The sequence below is a fragment of the Gobio gobio genome, assembly GCF_949357685.1.
Source record: "Gobio gobio genome assembly, chromosome: 3".
NCBI classification, from domain to species: Eukaryota; Metazoa; Chordata; class Actinopteri; order Cypriniformes; family Gobionidae; genus Gobio; species Gobio gobio.
This window is the reverse complement of record NC_137099.1, coordinates 27650473-27671982: the sequence shown is the minus strand read 5'-3', so window position 1 is coordinate 27671982 and position 21510 is coordinate 27650473. Positions and strand designations below refer to the sequence as shown.

Here is a 21510-nt window from a genome sequence, read left to right as displayed (position 1 = left end):
CATGACTATGCTCGGCCGTATAGAAGAGTTTGATGAATGCTCGAGACACTCTTTTGAAGAATACGCTGAAAGACTGGAATGTTTTTTTCATGCAAATGACATTGAGGACGATGCAAAGAAACGTTCCGTGCTGCTCAGTGTGTGTGGAGCAAAAACGTAATCCACTTTACGTTCAGTGCTTGCCCCAACGCAACCCTCTACTGTGACTTATAAAAACATTGTAGCTGCTTTGAAACGCCATTACAGCCCAGCGCCATCAGAGATTGTTCAACGTTTTCATTTTCACAATTGTAAGCAGAAACCTAATCAAAGCATCTCTAACTACATTGCCAAACTTCGTAGTTTGTCTGTGCACTGTGCTTTCGGAGATCAGTTAGAAGCCATGCTGCGTGATAGAATTGTGTGCGGGGTTGTGGATGAAGCGCTACAGCGCCGCCTGCTGGCTGAAACCACGCTCACATTTAAAGAAGCAGAGGAAAAGGCACTTGCTGCTGAAACAGCATTGTTAAATTCTCACCTACTCCGTCAGCATCAAAACGAATCACAGCGGGAGTACGATGTTCATTATGCAGCCTGTGCGCATGCATCAGTACAAAAGACAGCAACTCCTTATGAAAATCAGAAACGTGACAAACCATGTTTCAGATGTGGCGGTCAGCACACCCCACAAGCCTGTAGGTTTTCCACTGTGATATGCCATTACTGTAAAAAAAAAGAGGGCATATAGCTTGTGTGTGTTTAACAAAAACTAGACATGGTACTGACAAGGATGCAGCCGATATCACAGCAGAACGGCATACAAACATTATAACTCACAGAGAACAGAATGATTACTCCGTCTACAGCACCACTACTAAATCGGAATGAGCGGGGCAGAAGCCATGTCTGGCCACTGTTATACTGAACAAACAAGCACACACAATGGAAGTGGATTCAGGAGCCACATGCTCCTTGATTAGTGAGCATACTTATCACTCATTGTGGCCCTTTCAACCCCCTGAAATGCAGGCAAACAATGGAGTGCTAAAACAGTGGTCACAGGCAACCTTGGAAGTGAAAGGAAAAATATTTGTGGAAGTGAGGTACAAAGGAACACGAAACACACTGCCCCTGTTCGTCATTCAGGGCCAGGGCACTAGTCTGTTGGGACGGGACTGGTTTGATGCCTTAGGGATATCAGTGGAAGTATAACACAGGGTACAGCTGCAGTCCATAGAGGACATACTGAATGAATATTCAGAAGTTTTTCAGGAAATTGGGGTTTGCCTGACCCCCCGATCTCTATTGACATTGACTCAACTTGATTTGAAACAAGCTTATCAGCGGCTTCCATTGGATGATGATTCAGCTGACTTACTGACTGTTAATACTCACCGTGGGCTGTTCCGGGCTCGACGGTTGCAGTTTGGTGTGTCAACGGCAGTCTCAATATTTCAAAGGTTTATGGACACCTTGCTCGCAGGAATTCCAGGAGTGCAGCCATACCTGGATGACATCCTGATTTCGGGCAAAACCATAGAAGAACACAACGCACGGCTACGGGCCATACTGAAGTGAAGCTATCCAAAAAGCTCTGCCCCCACAGAACAAAACAGAACTTCAGGCATTCTTGGGGCTGCTTAACTTTTACAGCTGTTTTCTTCCCAACAAGGCCACCGTCCTGGAACTCCGGCATCGCCTTCTAGACCAGTCTGCTACTTGGCAGTGGGGAGTGAAGCACAATATGGCATATGCCGAGGCGAAACAGTTGCTACAAACTGATGAAGTGTTGGTGCATTATGATGAAAAGAAACCCTTGGCAGTGGTTTGCGATGCCGAGCATATCGCCAAGATTACGCTTAAGGACTCTGTCATGTCACGAGTACTGCACTGGGTGCTGCATGGGTGGCCGGCCGATTTAGCGGATAGCCGGTTCAGACCCTTCTTTTCTCGCCGCCATGAACTCTCTGCCCATAAGAATTGTTTGATATGGGGAAGCCGTGTGGTTGCTATGTTGCATGATGCGCATCCGGGCATTGTACACATGAAAGGACTCGCAAGGAGTTATGTGTGGTGGCCGGGCATGGACGGAGATACAGAGGAAACTGTCAAGGCCTGTGAAACTTGTCAGAAATCACGTCATGCACCCGCTAGGAGTGGACGACAAAAAGATGGTCCCGGCTGCATATTGACTTTGCAGGCCCTTTTCAGGGGAAAGTATTTCTCATTATAGTTGATGCACATAGCAAGTGGCTAGAGGTGTCTCTGATGAGTTCCATGTCATCATCAGGCGTCATTAACTCACTGAGACTACTGTTTGCAACACATGGTTTGCCCGACATCATAGTCTCAGACAATGGTGCTGCCTTCACCTCTGCAGAGCGCAACAGCATTTGGCATGTCACTACAGCACCATATCACCCAAGCTCAAACGGTCAAGCTGAATGCATGGTGCAAACAACCAAGGAGGCCCTGTCTCGCATCACCAGTGGCGAATGGCAGACCAGGCTTGCTCTCTTCTTGCTGTCACAGCACGTCACACCCAATTCGTCAACTGGAAAAAGTCCCACTGAGTTGCTCATGAATCGGCGACTCACCACGGCCCTGGATCTTCTGCATCCTGATCATGATGGTGATACAATCCGCAAGCAGGAGCTGAATGCTGAGAAAGGCCCTGGCACAGTTAGAGAGTTTAGACCGAATGACTTGGTGTACATGAGAAGCTATAACCAAAGATGCTAAGTGGACACCTGGAATCATCGTAGATGTCACAGGTCCCTTGTCATACAAAGTCAGGGCTGGTGATGGGCAGATGCATAGACGACATGTTGATCAGCTGCTGGACAGGACGGCACCCTTGGCCGACCCATCAAGTCCCGAGCCAGATGGCTATACTGTCCCTCCGTCTGAGCCTGCAGGAGCTGAAATGCTTGAATTACAGCCACCTGCATTAGAGGTGGGAAACCCTGATGATGACCTTACTGGAGCTGAGGGCCTGTCTGAGTCCCCTCCTTCTCGGAGGTACCCTGTGAGAGAGCATCGCCTTCCAAGAAGATTTTCAGATTTTGTGGACTGGGGGAAAGGGGTGTAATGTATTAACTGACTATGGAAATAGTAGGCTCCTTTAAGAGGCAAAGAGACTAGAGGGGGCGTTCCTGTTTTTCCCCCGGGGGAGTGAATATGTGTTTTTGGGCAGAGTGATACTGGCACTAGCCGAGTAAAGTTGTACGTTCTAAGCTGTCTGATAACGGGTTGTTTGGAATGAGCTGTAAAACGGGGACATTTCCGGGGACAACTCCAGTCGGGGGCAGAACATTAAAAAAATGGGATTGTCCCCGGGAAACGGTGACGTCTGGTCACCCTATCGTTGATCCAAGTGATTGACAGGTGATGCTAGGAGGCATATGACAGGTTGGATCAAACCATCCTGGTATGGGGGAGACTCTGGGTTTTTAGGATAATGAAATTGAATAGCCTAATGAATATAAAATTCATTTTGTGATATTGTTGTGATTGTGTTATGCTTATATTTTCCTGAAATATTTATTAGAGAACTATTTTTAAAGGATTTTTGCATGGATGCTACTTTTTAAATATATGTAGGCTATATTTTAAAATCTCACGTACCCCCTGGAGTGCCTTCACGTACCCCCACTGGTATAATATTTTAGTTTCACCTTTAAAGTTGAATTACGGAAATAAATGAACTTTTCCATGACATTCTAATTTATTGAGATGCACCTGTATACATATATATATATATATATATATATATATATATATATATATATATATATATATATATATATATATATATATATATATATATATATATATATATATATATACTCACCTAAAGGATTATTAGGAACACCATACTTATACTGTGTTTGACCCCCTTTCGCCTTCAGAACTGCCTTAATTCTACGTGGCATTGATTCAACAAGATGCTGAAAGCATTCTTTAGAAATGTCGGCCCATATTGATAGGATAGCATCTTGCAGTTGATGGAGATTTGTGCGATGCACATCCAGGGCACGAAGCTCCTGTTCCACCACATCCCAAAGATGCTCTATTGGGTTGAGATCTGGTGTCTGTGGGTGCCATTTTAGTGCAGTGAACTCATTGTCATGTTCAAGAAACCAATTTGAAATGATTCGAGCTTTGTGACATGGTGCATTATCCTGCTGGAAGTAGCCATCAGAGGATGGTCATAAAGGGACGGACCTGGTCAGAAACAATGCTCAGGTAGGCCGTGGCATTTAAACAATGCCCAATTGGCACTAAGGGACCTAAAGTGTGCCAAGAAAACATCCCCCACACCATTACACCACCACCACCACTGTTGCCTCTGGCTTGGCGTGCTCAGTTGGGGACACTAAATTTTTCAACTAAACATCGAAATACATCTAAATAATAAACTAAATTAACCATTTAAACTAAATTACTGATCAAATTATTGATCTAAAGCCCACACTGTCACTGTATGATACTTGAAATTTTTCCAGAATGGCTATACAGCTGAATAAAATTATGCTGCATTATTTTCCTGTTTAACACTGTAAAGCTGCTTTGAAACAATCTACATTGTTAAAAGCGCTATATAAATAATGTTGACTTGACTTGACTTGACCACCAGCCTGCACAGTGGTAACAAGGCATGATGGATCCATGTTCTCATTCTGTTTACGCCAAATTCTGACTCTACCATCTGAATGTCTCAACAGAAATCAAGACTCATCAGACCAGGCAACATTTTTCCAGTCCTCAACTGTCAATTTTGGTGAGCTCGTACAAATTGTAGCCTCTTTTTCCTATTTGTAGTGGAGATGAGTGGTACCCGGTGGGGTCTTCTGCTGTTGTAGCCCATCCGCCTCAAGGTTGTGCGTGTTGTGGCTTCACAAATGCTTTGCTGCATACCTCGGTTGTAACGAGTGGTTGTTTCAGTCAAAGTTGCTCTTCTATCAGCTTGAATCAGTCGGCCCATTCTCCTCTGACCTCTAGCATCAACAAGGCATTTTCGCCCACAGGACTGCCGCATACTGGATGTTTTTCCCTTTTCACACCATTCTTTGTAAACCTTAGAAATGGTTGTGCGTGAAAATCCCATTAACTGAGCAGATTGTGAAATACTCAGACCGGCCCGTCTGGCACCAACAACCATGCCACGCTCAAAATTTCTTAAATCACCTTTCTTTCCCATTCTGACATTCAGTTTGGAGTTCAGGAGATTGTCTTGACCAGGACCACACTCCTAAATGCATTGAAGCAACTGCCATGTGATTGGTTGATTAGATAATTGCATTTATGAGAAATTGAACAGGTGTTCCTAATAATCCTTTAGATGAGTATATATATATATATATATATGGAGTAAAGTGTTGCCACATGGTAAAACACCTAGGTGATAATTACTATATAATTGAGGAATGATTATATTTTTTCCCGAATCATATATTTTTTTATCTCTATCCATGGTAGTGTATCTGTAATGAGACATAAATGGCAATGAGACTGTGTAAGGAGCATCAGGAGGAGAAAATATGGCCTACAGAGCACACAATATGGAAAACAGCCACCACACTGTTGTGTTTGGCTTCCAGGACACAAATACTAGTTTAACATTTAGATACAAACAGTGAATACCATTCCTTCTAGAGAGAACAGGAGAGCTGATGGCTTTCCAGACAGTACTGCAGACTCTCTATTGAGGGAAAGAAACTAATGCACTTAGTCTCACTGTGCTTCGATGAATTTATGTGGTTTTGGAAAGCACTAAATACATGTGTGCATGTCTGGACCTGGATTTTGACTCCTTAATTCACAAACGTTTTAGGTTTATGCAGTTTAGACAACACAAAGTCAGTGTATTTCACAGCTATGGATGGTTAGTTTAGAATTTCTGGAATACTAATGAAATACATTGCAGTATGGAGTGTTGTTGGTGCTAAAGATTTACAAAAGAATACGAAAAAAAAAATTGGTGTCAGTTTATTCATTTTATTAGATCTTTTCATACTCCTACTTGATATAGATATTTTAGTTTTTCTGTTGCCTAACAGTAATGTGTCTATCATGAAGAATGTGAGAGAGATACTGCATGTATATTTCACAGTTTATAGAGAGGGCTGAATTATTTAGTTGTTCAAAGGATATATTATTTAGTCTTTTCTATACAATAACAAACAGAGTCTGAGATCAGATAAAACTTTTTTTCTAAAAGTTCAACTTCAGGACCCAGAATCAGTTTAAAAGATCCCAGACACCATTTCATTCACTTGCCTATATTAGGGCTGTGCTACAGTAGATTGTGCTTATTTACCGCATATTATTACTTTGTGGTTAAGTGTCTGGAATAGCAAAGGAGTTTGTGCCAAGAGATGTTTTAAATGATTTTTATATCTTAGTTATTGTTCTCTGTAAATATCAATTAATTGGCTCAATGTACATGAGTGAATTCTATAATTAATGTAACAATGGATGAACAAAAAAAAACGTTTTTGATACATTTTTGTTATGGGAAAATCAAGCAATAAATATTAAGGTAACTTTGCAAGGCAAATACAAGTAATTGTGGAATTATTTGAACAACAATATGAGTATTTGTAACTATTACAACTACTGCAATATCTACTACATTATCACATTAATGTAAATAAGATCAATACATTTATGCCTCTACATGCACTTTTACTCATTATCTTAATGGGATAAGCAAAACAAATTGTATTTTATTTTTTGTCATTTGTCATTTATATGACATATTCCATGTTTACACTCTGTATGTCCATGTGTGTGATGTCTGTACTACCATCGAAGTTATTTGTGTTCATGGATCCATTGTGGAGAAACAGATAGTGTTATCACACATCAAGAGCATGTGTATCTCTTTGGTCACTTAAAGGATGGTTCTATCAGCGTGTTTTGATGTGACATTAACATCAGCACTAAAACTCTCTTCAGGATGAGAGAGCAACCCATTCCCACAATGAAGAGACTGATATGGACCCTTGTCAAAGTACCTGCCTCCCCATGTCTGAACATGACAACAGACTTAAGTGGATTACAGCCCTTCTACCAATGGTTCTCACTAGAACCCAGAGAACTTGAAGCAGGAACTTTTTTGATTCCTTGTAAACTGAAGAAGAGGAAAAAGACTGAAGAAGAGGAGGAGACGGGAGAGGAGGAGCAGGGAGAGAGGTGTGGGACCTCCTGTATGTCAAGTGGAATTGAAGGTGCTGAGCAGGCAGAGTGGTGGGGCACTGGCTCCTTGACGGAACCGACCAGACTCAGCAGACACCAAGCAAGACAGGCACGTAAGACAAACCTTCTCCAAATATGTCCTTCAGTGGCTGTCTTTGTCTATCTCTGTCTGTTTTTTTTTTTTCCTTTTTCTTTACCTCTCCACTGATGATTCTACTATTATCTAATGTTATTTAATGAAAACATTTTTTAAATAATTTTTTTTTTGATGCATTATATATTGTAATTTTTTTAATCTCTAAAAGGGTGAATATAATTCTAATATAAAATATAAATTATATAAATTAAAATGATTTTTGAAATTTGATCATTTGGCTGGTTTGTAAGGTACTTGCTTGCATGAGCATGTCTTAACTGCCTGGACAGAAATAACCAACCAATTCTGGAATAGGGTTTTCACACTGGCCTTCCCTTGCTTTACTAGGCAATGTATCCTTTAATTATGCTGATATTTTATAAAATTACAATTACCACAGACTAAATCACTCAAGGATTGTTAGGTTTTGCTGTTGGATCCGGAGTGCTGTCTTATATGCAATTAGAAGTAATGACTGCAGAAAGTGAATTTAAAACAGTTTTGATTTTTCTCTTAAATTGCTCATCATTTGTCAATACTGTTAATGATTTGGTATATATGAGGCAAGCCATATGCTAAGACAGCATTTGAGAGCTTCTAGTGCAATAGTGCAGTAGTCCTCAAGCCACTGGTTTGATAGACACCAGCATGTGTCAGTAGAGATTTGACATACGATCCCTTGGTGAGGAGCCCTGTCTCCATTAAATTGTGGACACCAACCCCCCCTCTCTCTTACACGTTCTTTTACTTGCTCACTCTTTCCATCATAGTCCTGCCACCCCACCACAGTGTTAGCACTGGCACAGTTTGCACAGGGGTTTTGTGACCTCTTGCGATGTTTTTTTTTTTACCTAAGCTTTCAGTAAGTCAGTGTGCTTTGGACTAAGCTGACTGTTAGAAAGCTAAATGTCAGCACTAGAAAATTATGTTTTTAACGAAGTCGTGCTCATTTTCTCCAGAACAACTTGAAGCATTGCCTCATGTTTTTTATTTTATTTAAAGCTGTATTAATGCAGTTAAAATTGTTTTTATGTAAATGTGTATGAAAAGAGACAAGATTAATATTAAATTAGTGAATAAAAAATGGTTTGACCTAACGTTTTAATTACTTTCAACTAACCCAGCTATCAATGTTCTACTGAGGCTTGTGTGATGAAGTTTTAAAGGATTTATTGAGTTATACAGAGAAATTGATCATTGTAAGCTAATAGACGATAAAAGACTTAACTTAATTTAAATGTTCTTACCTAAACTGCACTTCAATAAAATGAATTTTCTTAATAGTACATTATCTTATGAATGCTTTGAAATAATAGTTGGTGCCTAAACACAGATGTATTAAACATGGTAATTACTTATGAGATGACCTATATGCAAATTTGAAGAAGCACCATGGCAAAGTACAAATTTTTTTGTGTGTGTATGGAACTGAATTCACTATCACAATTTACCCTTCGCAAAGACCCACCCCACTTAGTTACTGTTGCTATGTCCGACAAGCCATGGCGCTCTCATGCCACACATGATGTTCTCACGCATTGGGACTACAGGCTGCACTAGATCCCTGTCAGTGTTGCCGTGGCCATTCCCCTGCGTGCTTCAGCACAGAGGAGAGCAGTTTCCCTAAAATAGCTACACAGGTAGAGCTTGCGTCTTTTTAAAGATGACATTTTACCTGTGTGTTTCTGGAGGTAGTTACCTGGCGCCGAGTGATGGTCATGAACTCTGTCTCACGTGTCTGGCCATTGAGCACACTAAGTTAATTGAGTCATGCACCCACTGCGGGAAGATGACCATCTCGCAGTTGCGTTCGAGTTTCTGAAAAGGGGCGGAGTCCCTGTGCCTCAGTCTTGATCTAACCCTCCCCAAAGGGTTACTTTGGGCAGTAGCGCAGGTGATCTGAGGGGGACGGTGAGCGCGCTTCCCTCTGGGAACAAACCCCCTGGGAACCCCCACTCCTCCTACACTTTGCAGCCAGTAGAGCTGCCATTGGACTTAGTGTTGCAATGCACCTGCTACTCATTCTATACCCGCGCTACGAGGCAGAGCAGCTGATGCAATCATTCTAGCCAATGTGCATTGGCTCGTTTAGTTACACTTGAAGTAGATTGGCTTCTCTAGCGAGATTCCTATTCGTCGGTCATCCGACGTGGCATCTCCATTCCCTCCGAGGGTTACATACGTAATCGAGACGATCTGGCAACACTAATCAGTCAAGACATACCTTGTTCCCTGTGATTTATTGAAGAGCGCATACAGAAGAGAGACACAACTCTGATACGAGTTAAAATATGTTATTAACAACTAGTAGTTGTTCAGTTCACATTGCATAGAAATTTTGTAAATGCAGTTGTCACTACCTGAATTTTTCAGGATTTAAGAATGCGGTTAACACTCCAGTAAGTTACTGAACTGTGTGTGTACAGAACAGGATTAAGTACTAAAAGGTAACTGACCACTGAATTTAGCAGCAGTATATGGCCTATGAGCCCATGTTGCATCCTGTTGTGCCAAATGCATTAATGTACGAATTTCTAAATAATTCCTGTATTGTGTTGTGTGTTTCCATTCTTCAGAATTTTCATGCCATTTTTAATGTATATTTCCTTGAATTTTCTTTCACAGGACTAAGACGGAGTGAGGTACAGTCGGCGAGACAGCTGAAAAAAGCCAACTCTAAAAGTAAACATAGCACTTTGCTTTTTACTGCTGCCAACAACAAGGGTGTGTTGATGTTCAAGAAGTATCGACAAAGGGTCAGAAGGTTCACACTGGTTTGCTACGGTACAGCTTCTAGATGACAGATTTCTGGACAAGAATGAGATTGCACACTACAAAGTAAGTTGGGACTTCAGATTGCCAAGCTCTTCAAAAATTAATTCAGAGTAGACGACTGCTCAGAACCAAGGTACTGTTTTGAGCAACATCAGAATTTTTAAGCACAGGCTGAGTATAACTTGGAAACAATGGAGCATCTTCCACAGACAAAGGGCAAGGGTGTCTTGATGTTTGCCAAGAGGCGTCAAAGGATGGATGAGCTTTCTGCAGATCAAGAGGAAATGAGACGAAAAGGCATACCAGTGGATGGAATTGTGGAACCAGTAGGTGAAATTGTAAAGCGTCCTCTACAAGAAGAAAGTACACAAATCCCACAAGATGTCTATGAAAGAAACCATCAGCAGTATCAAGAGCATTCAATTCAGCAACAGATGTTGCCACAATCAGCAAATGGTATGAATGGTCTGGATCCATACCACGGTTTGGCTGTTCCCAGACCCCTTGTTCCCAACAGAACTGCTAAGCCCTTCCTTGGTGGTCATTATCAAGGCCAAAAAAAAATTTCACCTGTTAGAGGTGCCTCAAGCCCAACACCTAAGAAACCTGAAAACATATTCAAAGTTCCTGTTCCAGTAAACACAACCCCACAGGTCTGGTCCCCCACATCAGACATCATTGCTTCACGTGATGAACGTATTGCTATACCTGCAATTAAGACAGGGATCCTGCCAGAAAGTAAAAGGAGAGGAGCAAGCAAGACAGACATGAAAGAAATGCCCCTGCTTCAAAAGAAAGGAGATCAGAAGTCCTTAACAGAGGCAGTTCCTGAAGAGGACTTTCTCAGTCTGGGTGCTGAAGCATGCAATTTCATGCAAGCTCCAACGATCAAGCAGAAAAACCCTCCACCTGTCCTACCCAAACCTGTTATCAATCCAGCTCACCCTCCTTGGTCCGCAGAGGGCCGTGCCGTCTCTAGGAGTCCCCTTGCAGCGTCAAGCTCAGTTCCATTTATGGGACACACCCAGGTGATGGCAAAACCCCAACAAAACCCACCAAAGCTGCAGCTTGCTGGAAAAGCCCGGCCCTCATTGTCATCTCAACTGATATCACAGCAGGCATCACCTGCTTGGGTTCCATCCCACTCACCAGATCTGCATCAATTAGCCTGGACTCCAGAACCACATCAGGTACAACATAAACCAGATTCACTCCATGCTGGTCCTTCCCAGTCTAATACATCATGGATTAGGTCACAAAATGATGGCAACTCGGTTGCTTTCTGTCCACCCCAACACCTGGGCACATACGTTCAGGCATCTAAGGCTCCATCAGCTTCTCCTAAAGGGTATTCATCAGATGCAGGTGCTTCTGATGGGCTGAACCTTAAAGGAAAAGGAGCTGAACTATTTGCTAGGAGACAGTCCCGTATGGAAAAATTTGTGGTGGATGATGAGACTGTGAGAGCCAACAAGGCCAGATCCTCATCGCCAACACTTTCAATGCCAAGCACTTGGAAATACTCTTCTAATGTCCGTGCCCCACCTCCAGTGTCCTACAATCCTATTTTGTCCCCCTTTTATCCCCTTGCAGCAGTTAAACAACCCCCTCCTGCAACTAGTCCAAAGATAAAGCCTAAAGTAAGCAAAGAGAAGATGAATCCACCACCCAAACATCTCAATGTTCTGGATGTCATGAAACATCAACCTTACCAACTGAATTCCTCGCTTTTTACCTACAACTCCACTCTAGAGGATAAGGAAGCTGTTTCCCCTAAAGAGTCTGTGCAAACTTCTAATCAAATCCCTACCAGTTTTCAGACCCAGTCCCTCGCCTTTGAGCCATCTACAACATTCTCTCCATCCCCAAACAGTTTTTCCAAAAGTTCAGTTCTAAAGCCATCTAAAGCCACTGGAGAGGTAAATGTTACATACTCATTTGTCCGCCAGTCTACATCAAATGAGGCAACCATTGTTCCACATCAAATAGATCGAAAACAGCTAGCCATGTATGATGGCTCCAGAAACATCTCCAATGCTTCTGGTAGCATTGGGGGCAATGTTTTTGTAGGGTCTTCTATACTCATGAATAATGAATATGCTTCACGATGTGCATTACCAGTGGCTCCAAGACCAAAGTTTTCAGCCAAAAAGTCAAATACTGGATGCAAGCAATGGAAACCAATAATTTTGCAACATTAGGTCATGACATGCTTTTTTAATGATTTTAATGTTTCTTGAGATTCACTTTTAATGTTAGTAAAGTTAGTTGTTGTTTTTTGCACACAAAAAAAAAGTATTTTATGCAAAACATTTTATTAGGAGGAATTTTTGTGGTCTGACCCATTGTTTAGTACAAAGTCAAAGGATCAAAGAAAGTTTGATTCCTCTTGTCACAACCCTTTTAATGATGCTTTCTAGATTAATGCACAAGATAAGAATTTCATACATTATAGAACAGTTCTAATTGATAGCATAAATTGATTTGATTACATCGTATTAGTTTCAGAATTTTATTGTGATATGTTTCCATGTTAATGACAGTTACGTTTATTTTTTATGTCTTTTTGTAGAGAAAAAACTGATAAACATTTTCTCTTTCTTGTGTAAAGCAACACCTCACATTCACCATATGATGCCTCTCATTACGTCTGATATTTGTGGCCAGGCAAAGCACCAATGGAATAATCAGTTTTAAACGCATTAGATGCCAAATTTTGGCTACAGTTCCAGATCAACATACTAGATCTCCCCTGAGTATCTTTTGCAATTCTGTCAGACATCTAATTATTTCGTATTATGTATTTTGTAAATTAATTATTTGTAATGTATTTAGCAGACGCTTGTGTTCAAGGGCAGAAAACAAAGGATGGGTGTATAGAATAATTTGTTTGTTCTAATTCAACTATTATTCTGAACTATGTTGCTTCTTTTCTTGTTTCTTCTTTCCCTTGCACTTCTTGATCCTTCCCTTTAATAAATATTTCCATCAGCACTGTCTCACTTATGCTTTCTGTGCTCTCTATTTGCTTTTCTCAATTTTACCACTGTTCTTTTTCTGGTATTTCCATATAGATCACGTTACTCTACCTTTCTATCTGGTCCTGCAAATACCAGTCCTTAAATGGAACACCTTCAGTGTAATAAAAATACACCTTGGGTCAATAAGTACTAAATTGAGTCAACAAATACATTTTAAAAGCACAAAATACTTTAAACTAACTTAAATGATGTGCTTTTGCATTGGCATACCATATTTGAACAGGGTCAACAGGTATAGTCTTTATTCTGTGAGATTAATTCTGTTCTTCACAAATTGTTGAAATACTATGGGTAGCTTGCAGTGACTTGGGGGCTGTGGTTTTCTTAACTCTGCACGTAGCTCATTTTAAATAGCTCACAACACACAAACCCTATTAAGATACAATTTCTGCTTAGCAATCACACTTCTTAACTGGTCAAGTGCCTTTAACCAGAAGTAGCCTAAGTACTGAAATAACCCTATCCCCAACTTAATCATCATGTTCTAATGACGACACTAGAACAGCAGTTTTGTCTGACAGAAGCAATGTCAGAATTTCTGAGATAATAATTTATGTGTTACTTGCAGACATTTATTTTCAATGTTCCCCCACCTTCCTAGCCTGGCGTGGCCATACTCAATTCTAGTCAGAATATGAGTCTGGTACCGCTCCATTGAGCTTTGATTATGGGGCGTGTTTCAACCGAGCCAGGAAAGACCTCAATTGGATAGACCCACAACCAATCAGAGCAACGGAGCGACGCGTAACGTTAGTTGTCAAATGTCAACAGAACTCAACTGCACTGTTACCAAGTCCGTGTTTTTCTCCATGTCCGCGGGTTGAAGCGACCCCAATTATGTGATTAATAATAATTAGTGATTAGATAAACCCAGGAATGCGAATTTTAGCAGGCAACCTTGCCAAAATAACATATTTTGCCACCCAAACGCCATTTTTTAACCGGAGAACACCCCGGAAAGTTATTAATTTTGGGCTATAGTTTTGAATAGCAATTGTGCGCGACATTGCAAAAACACTTGGAAACCCTGTCTGCACGCACGCTGGATTAAGTAACGTTACAAGAAAAAGATGAGTGTAAATGATCTTTGCCAGTAATAAAATTATTTAAGGATACACAGAGTACTTACCAACACGATCATCGTTTCTGAGAGAAATAGTGAAGGTGAATGCATATACGAACAAGTTCTCCGTTTAGGATAAGAGCAAATTCAACCCAAGAGCCTTCGATGAAGTGGATGATTACGTTACTGTTTATCATCTGTCCATCATCGTCTAAAGCCCGCCCTGACAATTTCATTGGTCCGAACAGTTTCTGTTCGGGCATAATTACTCCTCTATGGAGCAAGCCCAGACCGAATTGCCCGAGCAAAAAAAATTGTGGGCGGGGCTAAATTCGGCTGGCATCCAGGCTACCACCTTCCCAAACTGAGAGAGTATACACTTTTGTAGTTAAGTAACAAAGTTCCCTTTCGTTCAGTCACTCCGACGTACGTCAGTGACTGACGAATGGGGGTTTCGCCTATAAGCCAATTACCTTCGAGGTGTTTAACAGCGCCCAATGGCGTGCCAATGCCATGGGCAATCCGGAATTTGCATAGGTAACTCCGCCCCACCGCGTGGGTATATAAGGAAGTACGCTGGCAACATCGCATTATGTTTCTGCTTTGGAGCCAAGAGTACCTCTTCACTCCTTCAAGCCTTCAACTGAGTCTTTGTCAGCCTTCGAGACGAGCAGCTTTCCAGAGGCGTTGGATCTACGGCGCGTTCCAGTGATCGCATACTGCCTGCCTGCTGATCTGCGCAGTGGTCCGTCTGACAGCTGGTGTGTGGTCCCTGGGCGCTTCGGCGTCTAAGCTTCCTCTCTAAAAGAGCTTACACGTGGCACGTCCTTTTCAGGATGTCTCGCCCGTGTACTTCTGGGTGTGGCCGGTCGTTGACTTCCTTTGATGGGCACGATCTCTGCTTGGTATGCTTGGGCGTTCAGCATGCTCAAGCAGCGTTCGTGGATGAGTCATGTTCCCACTGCGGGAACATGACCATCGCGGTTCTGCGGTCTAGACTCAAAGACCTTCGTACTGAAGTGAGAGTCCCCTCTACCACACCCCGATCTACCGCGCCCCCCGTGGCCGGTACTTCGGCTGGTGGTCAGGGTGACCTGAGGGTTACGGTGTGGAACAAAGCCCCGACGCTCATGCCTCGGGTCACACCCCCCTCTAGCGTTCCGCAACCCGTGAGTGTCCAGGCTGAAATCGCGGGGCCAGCTCCGGCTCCCCCGCGCATTTCGTTTGGCGCTCCGGAGGATGATGCGATGTCGGTCACCGCATCACAAGGTGGGCTCGAGTCCTCTGAGGATGACGACTCGGCTGTGCTGCCGCCTTCGGGCGCGCCAGCATTGCCCGAGTCAGACCCAGAGCTGACAGCCATGTTGTCTCGGGCTGCCGCGAGTTTAGGGATAGAGTGGAACCCTCCGCCCTGTCCCGAACGCTCGCGGCTCGATGATTGGTATCTGGGGGCCCGCGCTGACTCACGTCAGTCCCCGCCCTCAATACCTTTCTTTCCCGAGCTGCATATGGAGATTGCCCGGTCCTGGAAGTCCCCGTTGTCTTCCCGTGATCGGTCTACAGTCTCCTCCGCCTTCTCCATCCTTGATGGGGCCGCGGCCAAAGGGTACACTGGGGTCCCCCAGGTTGAACGTTCTGTTGCGATGCAACTGTGTCCTCAGAGCGCTTCGACCTGGCGAGGTGATCCTAAGCACCCCTCCAAAGCCTGTCGATTCACATCAACCTTGGTGGCGAAATCGCACAGAGCTGCGGGGCAGGCTGCCGCCTCTTTGCATGCCATGGCGATCCTACAGGTCTACCAGGCCAGGATCCTCAGGGACATGCACGAGGGTGGAGTTGATCCGGGGCTCTTAAATGAGCTGCGTGCCGCCACCGACCTCGCTCTCCGGGCGACGAAGGTGACCGCACGCTCCCTGGGTCAAGTGATGTCCACAAATGTGGTCCAGGAGAGACACCTGTGGCTAAACCTGGCCGATATGCGGGACACCGAGCGGACACGTTACCTCGATGCCCCCATATCCCAGGCTGGCCTCTTCGGCGGAGCGGTTGAAAACTTCGCCCAACAGTTTTCAACCGCCCAGAAGCAGACTGAGGCTCTCAAACATGTACTGCCCCGGCGGCCAGCTGCTGCTTCCACCCAGCCGCCGGCACAGTCGCCTCAGCCTGCTCGCCGCCGAGGACGCCCTCCTAAGGCTCCCGCCCCTCCCACCCGGTCCCAGCAGCAGCCTTCACCCGGGCCGGGTCGCGGAGGAAGCCGTAGGAAGGCGTCCAAGTCCCCTCAGGCCGCCCCGCGCCCCGCTAAACGCCAGGCCAAGCAGCGCTCCTGAGACGGACGGCTCAGGGATGGGAAATTCTTTCGAGGAGATGGTAGCAGGACCACTCCTTCCCCCGGTGGAGGGCCGGGGGAGAATCCTTTGTTCAGCTGCTGGCCCCCGGGTTCCTGGGAGCCTGGCTTCAGATTCCAGGGCTGTCCGGCTGGGTCGAGAAGACAGTCAGGCGCGGCTACGCGATTCAGTTCGCGCAGGTTCCTCCCTGTTTCCGGGGAGTCCGCTTTACTATGGTCGGGGCCAATGCCCCTGTCATGAGAGCGGAGGTTGCCACCCTACTGGCGAAGGGTGCGATCGAACCTGTCCCTCCAGCCGAAATGAAGTCCGGGTTGTACAGCCTGGGTTGAGGCCAATCCTGGACCTGCGCATCTTGAACCGTTACCTTCACAAGTTTCCGTTCAAGATGTTGACAGCGAAGCGCCTTTTCGAATGCGTTCGTCCCGGCGATTGGTTTGCAGCGATCGACCTGAAGGACGCCTACTTTCATGTCTCCATCTTACCTCGACACAGACCGTTCCTACGGTTTGCTTTCGAGGGGCGGGCATACCAGTACGCGGTCCTCCCATTCGGGCTATCTCTGTCCCCTTGCGTCTTTACGAAGATTGCCGAGGCAGCCCTTGCGCCCCTACGGCAGCACGGGGTTCGTTACCTGAACTACCTCGACGACTGGCTCATACTGAGTCACTCTCGAGAGCAGGTTTGCGAACACAGAGATCTGGTTCTCCACCACTTAGCCTGTCTGGGCCTTCGGGTCAACTGGGAGAAGAGCAAACTCTGCCCAGTGCAGAGGATCTCTTTTCTCGGTATGGAGATCGACTCGGTCGTCATGTGCGCGCAGCTTACGAGCGAGCGTGCGCAGTCTCTGCTGACTTGCCTCCGTCAAATCGAGAGCAAGAGTGCGGTTCCACTGAAACATTTTCAGAGGCTCCTGGGGCATATGGCATCGGTAGCCGCGGTAATGCCGCTCGGATTGCTACATATGAGACCGCTTCAGCACTGGCTTCGCGATTGAGTCCCGAGATGGGCATGGCGGTCTGGCACGCTCCAGGTCCAAGTGACCCGGGCCTGCTTACAGACACTCACTCCGTGGTCGAACCTCAGTTTTCTACGGGCCGGAGTGTCCTTAGAACGAGTTTTCAGGCATGTTGTTGTATCAACAGATGCCTCCGCCACGGGCTGGGGTGCCATGTGCAATGGACAAGCAGCCGCGGGCTCCTGGACAGGACCCCAGCGCAAACTCCTGCATGTCAATTGCCTCGAGTTGCTGGCAGTACGGTTCGCCCTGCACCGCTTCCGAGTGTTGCTGAGGGGTCAACACGTACTTGTCCGGACAGACAACACGGCCACAGTAGCATACATCAACCACCAGGGCGGTCTACGCTCCCGCCGTATGTCTCAACTCGCCCGCCATCTCGTTTTATGGAGTCAGAAGCACCTGAGGTCCATTCGTGCTATCCACATCCCGGGGGTCCTGAACCGTGCAGCCGACGAGCTCTCACGGATTCAGCCACTTCCTGGAGAATGGAGACTCCATCCCCAGATGGTCCAGCTGATTTGGGAACAGTTCGGCGTCGCACAGGTAGATCTGTTTGCCTCCCAAGACTCTTCCCACTGCAGCCTGTACTATTCCCTGTCCGAGGGCACGCTCGGCACGGATGCACTGGCGCACAGCTGGCCCCAGGGCCTACGCTTATATGCGTTTCCCCCAGTGAGCCTTCTCGCACGAGTACTGTGCAAGATCAGGGAGGACAAGGAGCAGGTCATGTTGGTCGCCCCGTATTGGCATGGCCAGACCTGGTTCTCAGAACTGCTACTCCTTGCGACAGCCCCTCCCTGGCCTATTCCTCTGAGACCGGACCTCCTCTCTCAGAGACGGGGCACCCTCTGGCACCCGCGTCCAGCGCTCTGGAAGCTCCACGTGTGGCTTCTGGACGGGACGCGGCAGGTTTGAGTGGCCTGCCACCTACGGTGGCCGCCACCATCACTTCCTCTAGGGCAGAGTCTACACGACACCTCTATGCGTTGAAGTGGAACCTCTTCGTCACCAGGTGCTCTTCCCGCCAAGAAGACCCCTGGAAATGCCCGATCGGGTCCGTGCTTGAGTTTCTCCAAGAGGGGCTGGAGCGAAGGCTGTCTCCCTCCACCCTCAAAGTTTATGTGGCCGCTATATCTGCCCCCCACGATCTCTTGGAGAACAAGAAGGTAAGTCAGCACGACCTGATCATCAGGTTCCTGAGGGGGGCGAGGAGACTGAATCCTCCTCGCTCTCCTCTCGTTCCCTCTTGGGACCTCTCAGTAGTCCTAAGTGCTCTGCAGAGGCCTCCCTTTGAGCCTTTGCGGTCGGTCGATATTAAGTTTCTGTCGATGAAGACGGCTCTGCTGACCGCATTGGCCTCTCTTAAGAGGGTCGGGGACCTACAGGCATTTTCGGTTGACGAAGCGTGCCTAGATTTCGGGCCGGCTAACTCTCACGTGACCTTGAGACCCCGGCCTGGATATGTGCCCAAGGTTCCTACCACTCCCTTCAGAGATCAGGTAGTGAACCTGCAAGCGCTGCCTTTGGAGGAGGCAGACCCAGCCTTGGCATTGCTCTGTCCAGTACGCGCTCTCCGCGCTTACGTAGACATGACGCAGTGTTTCAGGACCTCAGACCAGCTCTTTGTCTGTTATGGTGGAGAGCGGAAGGGAAGTGCTCTCTAAAAGCAGAGGTTGTCTCACTGGATAGTAGACACCATTGTTTTGGCTTACCAGCAGCAAGGTAGACCATTTCCCCTTGGTGTGAGGGCACACTCCACCCGGAGTGTGGCCTCCTCTTGGGCTCTAGCGCATGGCGCCTCGCTAACAGACATCTGCAGAGCTGCAGGCTGGGCGACACCCAACACATTCGCCAGATTCTACAATCTCCGAGTGGAGCCAGTGTCCGACTATGTACTCGCCCCCCCGAGGGGCCGGTAATGGACCAGGCTTAGGTGTCTTCGCTTGCTCGCCACTCCACTCCACGGACTGGATACGTGCGATATATTTCCTCAGGTGAGCTCCCCGAGAGCCCTGAGCTCCTCCAGCACTGTCGACGCCGACATCAGTTCAGTCTGCCCTTTCGAGCCCAGACCCTCATGTCCGGCCAGGTGCCCCGTGTGCATGGTTCCCTCCGGCGACCCCCACACGAGTATTTCCACCGTAAGCCTCCTCAGTGAGCAGGTGTCTTTCCCTTGGCAAGCCCTGCCACCCCTAGGGTTAAAAATCCACCTTCGGCTGGTACCCTAGAGTTCTTCCATATGCAGCCCACAGCGGGTCATATGTGTACTCTCTAAGTCCTCCCCACGGGTAGGCATCTTTGGCATTCCCTCACTGGGATATGCTTCCCAGTGTACCTTGGTAATCCTGTGATAAGTGGGAGTCCTACGGCCTTAAGTGGCGGGATCTCACACTTATGCAGGGCACTGGACGACAGCTGAGTGGCGCGGTTATATTGGAACCCCCATTCGTCAGTCACTGACGTACGTCGGAGTGACTGAACGAAAGGGAACGTCTCGGTTACGTATGTAACCCTCGTTCCCTGAGGAGGGAACGGAGACGTACGTTCCTCAGCCACGTCAGCTGTGCTGCTGGAACGCGGAGTTCAGATCTTGGCTCCGCAGCAGATACATAATGCGATGTTGCCAGCGTACTTCCTTATATACCCACGCGGTGGGGCGGAGTTACGTATGCAAATTCCGCATTGTCCATGGCATTGGCACGCCATTGGGCGCTGTTAAACACCTCGAAGGTAATTGGCTTCTAGGCGAAACCCCCATTCGTCAGTCACTGACGTACGTCTCCGTTCCCTCCTCAGGGAACGAGGGTTACATACGTAACCGAGACGTTATGTCAAATAAAAAAATATTTCAGGGTGACTGATTGAATAATAGAAAAAGGAGAGAAAAAAAATCCAAATCACAATATTTGTCAAATATATTTTTTATAATTATGTGTTCAATTATATGTTTAATTAATTTAATTATATACACATCATTTTATTACATATATTCATATTTATTAATATATATATATATATATATATATATATATATATATATATATATTACTCTTATCAAGAGTGCAACCACTCTGAAAAACAGTGACAGTATCTAATTATAAATCATGACGACCAATAACCTCCCCTAACCTAAAATAAGTACAATGTCTCTGAAGAGCATTTACAGACGCAGTCCATATGAGGGCAGTCTAAATACATGTAATCATTTATATTTTGTTTTCTGTAAAAATTATTGCGAGAACCCTAACCCTAACCCTAATCCAAATGTGACAAGAGTTTCTAAATGTTACAAACTAAATCTGTGATTATTTGATAAGGCTTGTGAGTCATACTGAACTGTTTTACTAGTACTGATAAATGAATGTCCATCTTTCTTTCTCTGTAGGGATTCAGATGGAGGCATTCCTTGTCTTTTCCTCAGAGACTGTCCTCTGTGTCTCCCACAGTGTCCACCTTTGGTGTCCATCCAACACGTGAATCACTGAACAGGCAATTTTCTTGGGTGGAGCAGCCCCAAAAAACACTCTCTTCTATGGAGGCAGTTGCTCAAAGCCCTTTTGTTCTCGATGAGGTTAAAATGTCTGCTACTCATAGAAAATCACTACCAGAAACACCAGCAGAATGGAAGCAAAGAGTGTTGTATGAGTTAGTTGGTGGCCCACAGGAGATGGCACCTGTAATAGCTGTTACATCCCCTACTAACAGCTTTTCTTCAGTGCCAAAAGAAACAGTTGTATATGGGCCACCTTTCCGTCCTTCACAGCCTCTGGAGACCAGCAACAGGTACAGCAGGGGTAGTTCTCTGCCAAGTAATGTCACACTTCACACAAACTATCCACATTCGCATAGAGTCAGTTGGAAACTGTAATCAAAATATTAATGTGATTGATCAAATTAAATCATAGAATGGCTTTTACAAAAAGGGGCTTTATTAGTTGATATTTGAATTG

The 21510-nt window shown here is 45.5% G+C and overlaps 1 protein-coding gene across 1 annotated transcript; it reads left to right on the top strand.

Moving 5' to 3' along the window:
• The first annotated feature begins 7227 nt into the window (after positions 1-7227).
• On the top strand, positions 7228-13087 carry synpo2b (synaptopodin 2b). The gene is made up of 2 exons (XM_079812527.1): positions 7228-7295; positions 9944-13087. The coding sequence occupies exon 2, from the start codon at positions 10285-10287 to the stop codon at positions 12292-12294; it is 2010 nt and encodes a 669-aa protein (XP_079668653.1). The 5' UTR covers positions 7228-7295; positions 9944-10284; the 3' UTR covers positions 12295-13087.
• The last annotated feature ends 8423 nt before the right edge of the window (positions 13088-21510 follow it).

Coding starts and splice junctions, on each gene's coding strand:
- synpo2b (XM_079812527.1), top strand. CDS start 10,285: ATGGAGCATCTTCCACAGACAAAGGGCAAGGGTGTCTTGATGTTTGCC.